General features: G+C 38.2%; 1 protein-coding gene across 1 annotated transcript in view; it reads right to left on the bottom strand.

The window, feature by feature from the left end:
- Positions 1-15,072, bottom strand: part of RELN (reelin) — a 516,016-nt gene that overhangs the window by 3,172 nt on the left and 497,772 nt on the right. Inside the window, exons 58-63 of the mRNA XM_033862920.2 lie at positions 14,418-14,491; positions 13,434-13,595; positions 12,543-12,700; positions 10,315-10,534; positions 8,311-8,508; positions 7,544-7,642 (exon numbers count right to left, since the gene is read on the bottom strand). Coding sequence (XP_033718811.1) covers positions 7,544-7,642; positions 8,311-8,508; positions 10,315-10,534; positions 12,543-12,700; positions 13,434-13,595; positions 14,418-14,491 — 911 coding nt within the window. The remainder of the gene's footprint in view (positions 1-7,543; positions 7,643-8,310; positions 8,509-10,314; positions 10,535-12,542; positions 12,701-13,433; positions 13,596-14,417; positions 14,492-15,072) is intronic.

Raw genomic sequence — 15,072 nt, 5'->3', positions numbered from 1 at the left:
TGCACACCAGTTTCAGCAAACTTTCCCTCAAATGCTGGCTTTATCTTGTTAAAAAAAACAAACAAAAATACCCCATTCATAATCCTTGTAAGTCAACTTCGCCAGCTATTTCAAGTCCTCCACATGTTTCACCTTACTCTGTTTTTCAAGTCCTCTTGAAAAACAGTCATCTCTATTCAAACTCACCTTGAGCCCCTTCCATCTGCCTTATTGGACAATCCCCAACACAGCTTCCTCAAATTTCTACTTATTTTTCAAGTATCACATTTTCTTTCTTGCTCACCCGCTGCAGTAGGGATTTCCCCCCCTCCTGTGAACCCTCATACTGCTCATTTTCTGCTTTGCTTGGAGATGATTTGTGTTCACATCTTGGCTCCCCATGACTAAACTGCGGTGGGTGTCGTGGATGGGCCCCACTCCCTCCAGCCCCACATCATAGCGCTGAGCCTCCTGCCTGACCCCTGGGGGGTCAAGGCATGTTTGTTGAACTTATGGTGACTTACTGATTGGATTCCTGTTGTAAATCATTACTCTTTAACTATAAGGAATAATTGCAAAGTTAAAGCAATGAAAATATTCTGTTGAAAACACATTTAAAGATAAAAGGTACTCAAAGAGAATTTAAAATAGTTAAAATATCTTACATGGAAAAAAGATAAACTCAGAACACTCAAGATATTTAGTTACCTTAATGTGACCGAGATGGACATGAAAGTGACCTCAATATCCGGGAACAAAGGAACATTTAATTTGAACAAAAGTTGATGTGCATGTTTAATGGCTTTAAAGCAACTTCTCCATATAACTATTTACTTACTATGGACTGATTTAAATTCTTCATTTTTGTATGTGAGAAAATAAATATTAACAGGTTGCAGATCTTTTAATACCTTGATAATCGATCAGTCCAGCTTGGAAGCTGACTTTTACCTTAGGAGGCATGTTGATTCATTGGATACCCTTTAATTTTGAATACATTTTCGTATCAGTAGCATATCTTTGGATCTCTGCGAATGTTGATATGCACTCAGCATTTGCTATAGATGTCTAGTGTTTTGTAGTCACATTAGAAATGGCCACATTTTCAAATCACACTTGAAACTAACTAGTAATTTTGTTATGTAAAGCATAAATATCTCTGGAGACAGTTAAGTTGGAACCTAACAAAGCAGACTTTTCCAGTTCATAAGCTTTTGAAAATCAAGCACCATGGGAAGCTATACCGAAGTGCTGCCTGCTTCGAAGACCATTTAATAAACTGTCATGGTTATTAAACTTGTGGCTTCTAAAATGTCTAAGTTATAGGATTGGGCATTAGGGGAATGTTAAAAAAGTTTAAAGATCTCATGCTTATTATCTTCTTTTGTGAAGCAGATCTGAGAGCCTATTTTTGGTTTTGATACATGTAGATGTATAGTTATAGATAAGCTTATAACCAAAATAATTAAGGTGTGGTGGACAATTTTAAGGATTTATTTCTTCACTGTGATTATAGGGGAAAGTATTTTTATTATAATTCCAGTGAAAGCAGGTAATATTCATCCCAAGGCATATCAACTACAGTACTTATCAATTTGCTTTGATTCTGAATAGAACTAAGTCCATTTATAAACTCCCATTAATGAGTTAAGTCACTGAAGGAAGGGAGAACGATAACTTCTTGGAAATGCTAACTTAAATTTCCATTATCACTGAGGGAATTTGGGGACTTTAGACAGCATATGGAATAATAAAATGTTTCCCTGTTTCTGCATAGGAAATACGGATATTGTAAGTTTTTTCAAGAACTAGTGACTGTTCTCTCGAACTGCTCTTCTTCACTGGAGCCACTATCTTAGGTTATTATTATGAAAAAATTTGACTGATTTTTAATTGATTCTAAAGGAAATGGGGAAGATAGAGACTTGGCAGAAGTAATTTGAACTCAGAAATTTAGGCATTTTTACTGTTTGGTAATTTATTTTTCATCAAAACAAAATGATACAATAAATAATATTTTATATCAATGCAAAAATAAGAATCCAGTGACTGCCATTATCTTTCAGAGAAATACTGATGAGAGTAGAATGGGAAGCTGCCACTGAAACTAATCAATGAAACTGCCCTGCATATAAAAAAGAAAGTACATTTTACTTTCAAGGCCATGTGTTTTCAGGAGGGCTACATGTAGATTAGTGTGGGCTCATACATCTCACAAATGTAGAAGGTTTCATTTTTCTTTTCCCTGCTGACTGGGGATAGGAATAATATCTGATATTGTGTACCTTGGGGAATTGTAAGGATTAAATGAAAGCTTCTAGTAGAATATGCAGATGTTTAATAAATGATAAACATTTTACCTTCTTTCCTAAGTTTTAAAGTATCTCTATTAGAGAGCAAATGGAAATATATACTTAAAAAGGCCAGTCTTACCTAAGGATATCATCTAGAACTCACAAATATTATGAATAAACCCATTCCCTTTTGCCTGTTCGTTTTTTAACTTAGAATAGAATTAAGAAGTCTAGGCATCCTCACTCATGTCCAGCACAAGAGATCTTTTGAAAGACACTGCATGTAATCAAAGCCCTGAGCTCTTTTCCACACATTTCTATTTTCACTTTCCCCTCATAACAAACTTACAAACTGTTAACATTTCAAGAGCACCTAACAAAATCCCAGGCACAGAGTCAAACATTCAAATGAAGGAATGCTGACTGGTACTCTGATCTATACTCTTGTGCCCCTTATTGTATACATCAGAAAATTACCACAATTTGGCTGAACTCTGAGTTTACATGATCTAGGTTTCAAGTGTTCCAGTATATTTCAGTATCCCATATAACTTTGTTTTCACAGGTTTTTTTTCAGTTGCAAAGGTCTTCTACAAAACTTCTCAGTTAATGTAGGTAACACTGATGAAACTATTAGTAAACAGTTCCCCGGAATTAGTAAGAAGACTTACCTTACTCTAGTGGAAAACCAATGACAGCAAATAATGAAATATAACACAAGTTAAAAAATGCCTTTCAACACATGCAGCACTGTGATTAGTCATAAAAGTCTGATCAGGTTTAGATGCGATAAAGGATTTTTCATCTCTTTTGAAAATAAAAATTAAAGAAGTTATTTCTTATTCTTCTATACCTAATATATACATATATTTAACTTTTCTATGTAATGCAACATGCAATATTTGCTCATAACCATATGTCAAGGTACATGTAGCTATAGTACTACATTTGGCATAAATGTTGCATATAAAGTATAAATATGAAAGTAATAGTTTAATAACTACCATTAATTTTATTATTTGATTTTTCAATTATTTACATTTTAGAACATACTTATTCCTGAATATATTAAGGAATGGGCTCTTAAAAATACGTAAGTCCTCTATATCAAACAACACAATCAAATTTAATAAAGGATAAATATGCTTTGCAACAAATGTAATATGCTGTTCTCCATAAATCATTTGTGCCAAAAATGTGACAGTATCTTGATAATGAATACATGAGGGAATGGCCATGATGGAACTCATATTATAAAATCTGATAAATGCCTTTAAGACCATAGTTAGCAGCATATTCATTTCCAATTCTCAGCAAATGTGGTAATAATTCACTTTTTAGTAAATCAGTTCACAAAGGCTGACTCTTTACCGAGCAATTTGCTTTCAAGGTACACATGCAAAAATTGGCCCGCTTCATTGTACACATGACAGGTTGTGACTTAGACACGTACACAGGAAATGTGATGTGTGAATGAAATGCAGAGTTGGGTGAGGGAGATTCTTAGGGTAGAAGGATGAGTGCCCGGCAATAAGACAAAGGATTCCCTTTTATCCTAAGAAGAACCCCACCAGCATGGATCTTGTGAGGGATCTGCCCAAATGTATTCAAAAACATTTACTGAAAAACAAATATTCTACACTAGCCAATGAATTCAGAGAAATTAGGTTTCTGATGCTTGATTGTCAATGACTGTGTTAAGCTGCATCACTCAGACTTTACGGATGAGGACTTTTTGTAAGCTAGTGAGGCTGGAAAAAAGTGATCTGTCAATTCAGTTCATCTGTTCTGTGGCAGATTAGCAAGGGCTTATCATCATGAAGTGCTTTTCATGTGCAGGTTTTATTGAAAAACATCATCAGAGTGGGGAGATTACACTCTCAAACAAGCATAAGGCATAAGTGACTTCGCTTGTTAAATGCTAAAACTGTGGTTTTTATCTTTATGGTGTGGGGCTTATTCTGTATATCCATATTTATGAAACCCAAATCCTTCTGGATGGAGATTTTAGAATTAAACCATTAAATTAAAAATATATTCTCTATCTTGCTCATTTAGGATGCACTCCTAAACTCTGAAATATTTTCAAAAGTGCTACATTTTTTTCTCATCAAACTCATGTATCTTCTTGGTTAATATGGGCAGTACTGACGTTAGACTCAAGATACCATGCGTGACCACAGTTTTTCTTTCTAGGAGTTTTTAGCATGTGTCCTTAGTGCACATGCACAAAAGCTAAACTATGGTAATAAAGCTAGATTAGGGCCAATCTTTACTCAGAAAAGAAAATATATTCTAAAAATGTATACCCCCAACCATTGGTTGCAAAAAACATATTAGTTGCCCTATCTGTGGCATTCAATTAGGCAGGGCTTGTATCTCTTGAGATATGCACCTCAGCCTCCTGTTCCCTCCACACTTAAGGAGTTAACATTACTAGTTCCTATAACTAAGTGTTATTATACAAAAGTATAGTTAATTAAGAGGATATTTTGAATTTAATAGGGTTTTATGGGAGTATTCCACCTCTCCATTTCTAAATATACATCTACTGCAGCAAAGTTATAATTAGTAATATTTGTGAATTGTGACATGAACCTTGGCTGGCTTCTTTGTGCTTTACTTGGTTGCAAGACACTTGGAAAAATTATTATATTTTATTTTTCTGAATTATCTGGAACTTCATTTTTAAGCTCATCAAATGAATGAATTAAAGTAACTGTTTTGTAGAGCTACTAAGGGCATATTAACTAGCAAATGCCTTAAAACTTTTTGCGACTCTTCTGAAAATAAGCAGTTTGAAAGAATACAGTGGCATAGAAATATTAAAGCCTAAGACAAGAGCAAAACATCAAAAACATAGTTCTGAAAATATAATTTCTTTGTACCGTATTTTTTAAACAACTCATTGATTGAACTCAGCTTTATGAAGTATTTCTTCTTTCCAAAAAAGAAGGAAAACAAAGTGACTCCTTTAGTTTTAACAAATTTTAACATATTATATAAATACACACACATATTTATATAAATATATAAAATTTTACGGTTACACGTGTAAAGTTATAATTTAAAATTATTCACCAGAAGACTGAATAAAACTCAAGTCATGCAATACTCTGCATGTGTGGCAATGCTCTTTTCTCATTTGAAATGTTTTAGTGCCCTGAGACTTTGAAACAATCATGCAGAATAAGAGCAGACAGGTGCCTACGTGCTAACTTCTTCGAAGTCTTAAAATTCTGGAGATGGAATAAAAGTGAAGTCTTTATAAATACAGATTATTGCTCCAGAAGAATACCAGAAATGCTAGGTTTCTGGTATCTTATATAATCTGACCTTGATTCTTGTAATAATATCATGATTCTGGTTACTGCTTATAAAAATTAATACCAACAGCAGGTATACCAGAAGGTTCCCTGGGGAGCTGTGTGGTGAGAACCTCTGAGGCAGCAGGTCAACTCTGTTCTGCTCCCAAATTGTAAAGGGGTTATTTTACACCAGGGAGTATATTTGTACTTCTGACCCCACCTACTCTTTAATCTTAGTACACGGGAGGGAACTGTGGTGATAATATGCCTTTGAAATCCAAAATGGGTAACTGCAATTGCTTGGTTGGATGGGGGGATAAGAAATATCCTTTCAAACACATGACATGTTAACAATTGTCGTATCTACCCAAGGTCAGTATTAGCATCCTGCCTTCTATTGAGGACTGTCAAGCTTTGAACTTTCCATAAAAGTTGGTAATGCTTTGTCAGGCACAGGAAGCCCCATTAATGTAAACTGTCTTGGCAAGAGACTTGAAAGATAAAAACTGGTTATTGACTCTAAATTTGATTCTCAACCATTTTATTAGAATGAACTGAGGTGCTTTTAAAAAAGACCGATGCTCAGGTCTCACAGAAGGTCAGTTTAAAGCAACTAACCCGTAGGTATGGGCATGGACATTGGGACACTCATTGATGCTTCCAAAAGCTCCTAAGTAATTCTGATGTTCAATCAGATTGAGAAGCGCTGCTCTGAAAGGAAAGTAGCCAGAGCATAATGGCTAGAGGGTTGGGTTTTGGTCTGTCTGGATCTCGCTCTCTCTGAACTTACCATACATCATTCGTTTTAGAGCCCAGGTTAGTCTATTCTCCTGGAATAATGCAGTCTGAGGAAATCAAACTCTAAGTAAAACATCAGCCTCATAATATAGATTCAAGTGAGTCTGGACTGTTACTTTAAACTTCAACTTTATCTTATGGAGGCAGAGCCCAGCAAGTTGTCCAAAGCAGCAGAGCGCACAGTGGGAGCTTGTGTAGGAACCGGGTTGCTCTTGGATTTGGGGATTGACATGGATGCCATGCAAGCAGGTGCCTCAGTGAAAACTAAGACGAGGGCTAACTCAAGACTGAAAGATTCAGCTCATGGCTATGATTGAAAGAAAACAAATCTGGTAGGTTTCCTACCAATTAATCACTTAAATTTGCTTTCAAAATGACTGAAATCAGCCAAGGGACTGATTTCGTTTTCGATCTGGTAAACAGAATGAACATTTGAACCTATCTACCGAGAAGATTCGCCTCTCCTTGCCAACCACTTGGAGCCATCAGTCCGAACCCGTCGAGACATAAGCATTCCAGTTCTACAGGAACTAGATTGTTAGAGAAAAAGCAAGTCATCTCACTGTGGAACAGTCAACCCAGTTAGGTGAGAGCGCTGACAACTTTATTCTATGGGAAAAACCATGGGGAACACCCTTCATTTCTTAGGTGCTGGGATCGGTCACGAGGAATCTGAAACCACAAATTCTTTCTTCTCGTTTTGACCATGTCATTAAATGGAAGAATGCCCCAGGCATCTGTTGCTAGGACAGGTGTTTGTAATTGGGCACATGTCCTAGTGATACTCTGTACATAGACCAGTACAGATCCTTTTTCTTTTCAGGATGTCATTCCATTTTATAAGGCAACTCAGACCTGGTAGTAGGCATTGTTTCCCATTTACCTGGAGACTTCTGTTCGATGCAATTTAATTAATATTGTCAAACCCTTAAATAAACCTTTGCTTATTGAAGTTTTCTAAGTTATATTAAATTATATTTGGGGCTTTGTTATTTCACTGTTGACTAGAGCTGTAGTTTGCAATTGTGGAAGACTATAAGCCAAAGTGGTCCCATGGGGGTTTCTCATCAGGGACAGTTCTTACTGAATTAAGGAGCATGCCATATCAAAGAAATTTCAAACCTTTCTGAAATGGACATGAGATGCTATGTATCAGATACTCACAGGACGACCTCCACATGGTCCAAAGCCCATTGATCATGACCTGTTCCATTGTGGCGTGGCTGCCACCAGCGCAATAAAACTCCTTTCATCCGTGCCTCCCTGGGTCACAGATAGAAGGACAGAGAGATTAAACACTAGAACACAGAGAACTTTCTGGTAGGTGACTTCCAGACTTCAACTACAATAGTCTAATCTTAATCAACATAACTTTGGGTATGGAATTTAGATTTGCTCAGGTCATAGTATTCTCCTAAGCAGCATCAAGTGTTATTGGCTACTCAAGGATTTGCAATCCTTCTACATGTCTCTCCCTTCTTCCCCTTGCTCCACTAGTACCTGGAAGAGTCACATCTTTAGTCAACAAATGTGACGTGCCTTCTATGTGACAGGCACCGTACTAGACGCTGGGGTACCATGCCAGGCAAAACTGACTAAGCTGCCTATCCTCAGCAAATTTTTAAACCGGTGTACCCAGCAGAAGATTAAAAATGTTGTTTCCTAAACGACTAGAAACACTGGTTACTGGGAGGGAAATATGCAAACACACCCTTGTATTTAATTGCTTTTCTCTCTTCCCTCTCGACCTTATCCTGGCTCCCAGTTGTTCCTGTTGTCCTAATAGAAAACGGTAACACAACTCTGGAGATCTGGATTAGTCTTGGTTCTGCCACCACCTACTTTTGCGGCGCTGGTTCAGTAACTTCACCAAACTCTGTTTATTGTTAGGATCATGTGTGACATCATGCTTTTGCTCTCTGACCGCTTACAGGGGGACGTTGTAGGACACCCTCTGAGCCTGTGTGAAGTCCTTAGGCTGGTGCTGCGCGATGACGTGCCAGGTGATCCCGTTGTTGACACTGTACTGCAGCAGCACGGCCTTGTCCACGGAGTGGGGGCCACTCAGGTCGCTGTTGCAGCTGTCTGTCTGCGATGTACTCCCAATTTGCAAAACAAACATGATTTTGCTGAACAAACACAGGGGAAACCACGTGTAAACAAAAGTCAGGAAGTATTCAAGGAGTTATACGTTCTACTTTTTTATCTTTCTCGTTCCTAAAGTCCATAATTTTCATGTTCATAATATAGTAAAAATAGAAGCATCCAGTCTTATGACTAAGTCACATAAATAACAAAATTTATTGAACTTATCTTTTACATCATACATATGAAAAATAAGCCCAGAAGGCTGGTGTTCTACACAGTGAAAATTTTGACTTTCAAAGATCTTTTTTCTTCTTATGATATTAGAAATCTTGTTAGAGTATTTCTCCTGAAACACCTTCTGTTCTCTGCAAAGTGATATGGGCCAAATAGGCAGCTGAGGACATGGAGAGGACAAGAAATAAAACCACAGTATTTATGCTACATGCTTTTTACAAATAGCTTCAAGCTGGACAGAATCTGGACAAGGATAAATCATCATGTTTATTTTAGGAAAGGATGTCTGGAGATCAGAGCAGAGGGAAAACTGAGTTAGACGCACAGGCTCTGGACAATATCTGCTATCGTGTTTGATGTGTCCTTTTGTTTTTCACAGGCATCCTTGCCCTTAGAAGATACAGTTTTTAAACATAGGAAATCTATCCTCGTAAGATTCCTAGTGATTAACAGGTGGTCAAATAAAGAGCCTGACTTAAACTGGTAAATGCATTATTTAAATGCATTAATTAATTTAAAGCAAAGTTACTTGCCTGACATGGTGTGCAATCATTAACTAAGTGGCTAGTTGTAGCTATATATGGGGTCAAGGAAGACATCAGGTTGATCTAGATGATGCACATCTCTTTGGTAGGAAAAAAATTGGGGGTGGGTGGACACAACAACTTCTGACGTCTATGGTTAGTTATATGGTTACTCTACAGGAATTAATTTTTTAATATTTTTATTGTTTATCATACTGAAGGCCCCCCCAACCTGCCTTTCTGCCTCTGAAAATACATTACTAATATTAAGCTTCAAGTAAACATCTACATTCCAACTAACCCAACATTTAATTCTCAAAAATACTCACATACTTTTCAGCATTCAGTGAGTAGTCTAGTATTTTGCAACCTTTATAAAGCCTTGGAATCTCTTCTTGAATTACACAGACAATAAGCTGTTTTTGTTCTGGCTAAGGTGGTACAGCTGGGAAGGGCAGGTGGGGAAGGAACCCTCTTGGGTCTCTTTTTCTCTGTCCTCTCTATTCTGCATTACCGTGCAGCTCATAAAGCATGTGAACTTTTAAAGTTCCCAGCCATCCAGCCATCGGTCCTCCACTTCCTTTTATAGCTACATATGCTAAATACAGGAATATGTATGTTTGCATTACTACGAATCTTCTTCACATTCACATTTATATTTACATGCTTGCATATGTTCCATATTAAATTATCTATATAGATTATTCATAACCAATTATTTATTTTTGCCAACTTTATTGAGATACAACTGGCCTCTAACACTGTATAAGTTCACGATGTTCAACATGTTGATGTGATACACTTATCCATTTCTTATATTTGGCCATTTCTCCAGGCTTATGCCTATGTTACCAACACTCAGCCAGTGTGTGTGAAGAGATACAAGGTAATTCTACACTCAATTTAAGCAAAGCATAATTCTGAGCTGTGAAAACATATAATGCTTTTTCATACCAAATTCAGATGATATTTAGGTTTCCACTGCTTAGTGGCACCTGTGCCATAAAGTTCATGATCATGGCTGACAGCAGACAATGAGGCGCCTGTGACTGATTCTACGTCTGGACTACAACCTGGGAGTTGTATTACCTTGCTCGAGTGAGATCCAGAGGTTTGGTGGCAGCTTGCCTTACTTGACAGCCGTTAAAATAGAGTGAGTCTCCATGGGCATAGGGTGCCAGCTGCCCACAGCCACTTCCTATCACTCCACCTTGAATAGTCTCCCAGTTTGCCTCAGTGACTCTTGCGGACTCAAAATTATCTTTAATATAACTGGGAAGATCATGACTGAAAACAGAGCAATCATCTCCTAGAGGGAAAGGAATAGTTGCAAAAATTAGCTGGAACAAGCAGAATCAACAAAGATTAAGAACAAGCATTCAATTTCAGATTTAATCCAATCAATTTCAGATTTATTGTAAGAATGACAAAATACCAAGCAGATATAGACTCCCAGAAATACATGTTTCTCTTTTATTTCAGTTGACTTGTGTTGCTGAAAAATACCATTATCTTTGAGTCAATGTTTACTAAAATATGTAGGTGCTAATGTGCTTATTTCTTGTATAAGCCCATTGTTAAAAAACTACAGCATCTGGTTGGGCCTGTGTTTACCAATGACATATCTCCAGAGGGTGATCTCACCCCGGCATTAGAGACAACCTAATTTCTGGTCCCCTAGCGTGATTTTGTAGCCGAAAATAAGTCATGTTCTTGTTCTCCTTCTAGCTCTTATATTTGATGATTCTTGACAGCAGAGTCTATATTTTATTCATTGTTGGATCCCAGCACCTAGCACAATATTGAGCACATATAAAATATTCCATCATGAAGCTGGGATAAATACATGAATAAAAAACTGGAAGTGTCTCTCAGAGACCACAGATCTGAAATATGGGCATTTAAGGAAGGTGCTACTTTAGCTAATGTGTATGTCTTCGCATTTCTCCTTCATTGCAACAGCACGACTTTTCTCAACGTGTACAACAGTTCAAAATCAAAAGGTCATAGCTCTGTTGGATCAGAGAAGAGGGCAAATTCCAGACACCTAGGACTCCTTGTGAGACATCTGATTTGTTCATTTGCCTAAAGTTCAAATTCTCCAGCTAATCTACAAACAGACCCAGTTGGTCTCAGCGGTAATGAGACCAGGGGAAAAAGATGGTGGCTAAGTCATTTCTAACCTCAGAGATGTGCAGCGGTCTACATTTACCATACTCATTTCACTTGGAGGCAAGGAAGTAGTATCCACCAAGAAATCTAAATGGATTCTACGCAATTCAAATCTATGGGGTCTTCCACTGTACCCTTGGGGAAGCTATATAATTTGGTCCTCTTTGGATAACTCTCTCAGCTCTGAGAGACAGCAAGGCTGGCTGGAAAGGACAACTTGAGTTCTGGTCTTCTTACTGACATGTACTTGCTATGTGACCTCAGGCAAGTCACTTAACCTCCCTGAGCCTCAGTTTCTTTACCTGTAAAGTGGGAATAATGATATTAACCATAGCTAATTTATGGGGACTATCATAAATACTAAATGACTCTGCTGAATGTATTGGTGGATACTGTGTAAATGGTAAAGGATGAGGCAGTGCAAGGATTCACTCAGAAAAGATTTACTGTGCATTGCTATTAGGCTCCAAGGGTATAATGGTAATTGGATAGAGTGAACTTCGTAACATAGAGGCTGAAACCTATGAGAAACATTGCATCAAAAGAAAGCAGGGCTGCAGGCCTTCCAACAGGCTGACATAGCAAGCTCCTGTTAGGAGTTGACTGAATACTCTGCCCCCAATACACAGTTAGCCTCTGGAAATTCAAGCAGTAAAAGTATATTTTTTTGAGTCATGAAGGTTTTTTCGTATGTGACAGAGTGACCTGGGAAACAGAACATCTTGAATTGTCGGCTCCATCTTGGGAGGACAGTGGCTGCTCCTTTCCCGGTCCAGGGAGAAGGAATATTGGTCCAGTATCTAGGGACAGGCAGCCAGGCCAGGCAGAAGAGAGGTCCAGAGTGGAAATCAAGTGTGAAAGGTAGGGGTTGGAGCAGGGAGTTATATGGAAGTTGGAGAATGTGAGGTACCATAGAATATCCTGGGAGGATAAAATCTGCATTTTTAAAAATTCAAGGAACATAGCATAAAATTAACCTTGGTAATTCATGCCAGAGGTAAATATCTATGTGATCAAAGAGTGTATCATCTATCTCAAATCCCTCAGGCCAGAGTTTCTATCCATTTCCTAGCAGCCTTTGCACACATGTTGAGATGAGAACTCCATGGTCTCCTGTGTCAAGAACGACAAAATGGGATTCTCACCTTGGAAACTTTCATCGCAGATGCAGATGGCGCCGGTGGTGCAGTACCCGTGCCCACTGCAGAGCTTGGGGCAAGCCTCTCCGATGTACACGTGGTCAATTGCCCAGCTCTGCTTCTCCGTTTCTTCGCCCTTCTGGATCCAGCGAAACTGGGTTGCACTGAAAGTCCCACAAAGAGCAGAAGGGATCCAGGAGGCTGTTATTTTCCACGGCTACGTCCAGCATCCAGCCTCTGGGAATGGGGGCTATTTCTAAGAAAAGGGCTTCCCAAACTTCTCCCCGAAGCATCCGATTGGTGGAGGTGAGTGGTGTACCCCTCACATTCTAGGAGTATATACCCCAAAAGCCCTGAAAATTTTACGTGAATTTCCTATTCTGTTCCATAATAAACCTATTTTTCCTGTAGTGGTGTATCATTTTCAAATCTTTGAGGAAAATAAATGCTGCTCTAGGAAGACTGGGCTCCATTATATTTACCCTGCAGCTTTGCGTAACCCAACCAGCCTGGCAGAACCCAGAGGGCACTGATTCTGCGAGGAGCAGCACAGCCTTTGGGGGCACAGAACACCGGGGCAGATACGGTGCCAAGTCCAAGTCTCTGGGCATTTGTGACTCTGGGCCTGTGATTGAGTTTGGTGTGTGCTGTGGTATTTAATCAAAAGAAAATCTGACGTGTATGAATCATTTACCGACAAGATCCTATTTCTTCTTGGGACATGCAATTGCCATTTAGGGGCATGAGTTGGTGAGAGGAGGGGGAGATGAGGGGAAAGGGTACTAGGGCTGCAACTAAAAGTCTAGCCTCATTTTATCAGTTGCTCTCGCCTCACTGTATGTGCTCTGCCGAGACAGGCAGATGATTCCACCAAGTTGACCTTAGTATGCAACCTACCTGGAGGAGACATGGTCAGGCAGCTGGATGGTGATTCTCTTCCAGCTGGAGCTGTTGACAGCATTGTAGATGGTGGCTTCATGGAACTGGAAGGGGGAACAGCCAATGCTGTTTGAAGAGGAAGGAAGGCATTGGGTCTGAACGAGCTGCCAGGAGTCGGACCTGCAGAAACCAAAAAGGCTGCATTAGACAGCTCTTCAGAGAAGTACATGACCTGTCTTATGTCAAGGGAATGCTTTAGGGCTGGGTTAAATTAAGACATTTTAATGTAACTTTCCTATTTCCTATATATATTTATAATTACAGATAATAAAAAGAAAAATTGAAAACTATCTCATATGAGAGAGATCCTAACTCTTTTCAGGCACATTAATATATTCACAGATGACAGAATAAAATGATGGCAGGAACAGAGTGGCATTCTAGCGACTTCCTCCCACTGATATTGTTACAAGAACTACACCTGGAGTCGACTGACAAAGTTCTCTATCTACCCAAACTTTCTCACTATAATTCATTTTTCAAAGTGGTGGTGAGAGGCAGGCCTGCCAGCACCAACAAGGCAAACTTCCTCTGTCAGACTGATGCTCAGTACTGCTACTATGCTTTAGGAGGTGTGACTGTAGCTAGAGCATGTTCAGACCTTTCATTGATCTATATTTTTATTAGGGCTGGTTGAGAACAAGCAACGTGAATAAAAGAGGGTTCTACTTTGAGGACAAACTTAGTGTCTTACTTAACTTACAATGTAAAGTTTGTTGGCTGCCGCGTAATATAACATTGATTTTTCTTGGTTTGAAGGAAAAATGTGAAAATAAGATACGTGTGTGAATTTTATACAAATGACATTTTTACATGTATACACAGGAACTGCCACTTTTAACACATAAGAATGCTCCCCTGTAAGCAGCTGCCTTAAAAACAGACAAACATTTGAATTGTATATTCTTGTTTGGAGGAAATGTAAAACATTGTTTCACAAACCTTGCATCCTTAGTATACTCCAACATTACGGAATGAAGGTCACCACAAGAAGTAGCTTCACAACCCACCACAATCTAAAACAAGCAAACAATTGATATGTGTCAGGCTAGATTACATAATACCTCTCATTAATTAGAAATCCCATCTCTGTTCATTATGACTCTGAAAAGTAATCAAGAAGTATTCAGAGAAGCTTTTACAGAGCAGCCTGCCAGGACACCAAGAACACATTCTTTTGAGCTTTGTTAAAGTCATGCCATTTTGCAAGGAGACGAGAATTAAGGTTAAAGATATACTATTTCTATTTACTTAATTAGTATAACATATTAATCATAAATTTGGGGAAGATAAATTGGTCAAAAGGAAAGCAGTAGTTGGAGAATTAAAGGAAAGAAACAAAGTATCATTGGTTCAAAACATTTTCATTGATATCCTATCTTCATTGATGCTACCATTAAATTTTTATTTGTAATTAAAAATAGCAATTTTTAATTACTTAAATTTATTCCTAGTCTTTTTCCATTTCCATGTAAATAAAAGCATTCCATATTATGTGCAATTAAATGCTTGAATCATCAATAATGCATAAATGCTAGAAAAATTTGGTGATTCAAATTTAAGTTCTAATCATCTACTCAGTAAGTCCTATTTCAGT

Source organism: Tursiops truncatus, chromosome 9 (assembly GCF_011762595.2).
Source record: "Tursiops truncatus isolate mTurTru1 chromosome 9, mTurTru1.mat.Y, whole genome shotgun sequence".
Taxonomy (NCBI): domain Eukaryota; kingdom Metazoa; phylum Chordata; class Mammalia; order Artiodactyla; family Delphinidae; genus Tursiops; species Tursiops truncatus.
This window is presented reverse-complemented; position numbering and strand designations above follow the sequence as displayed.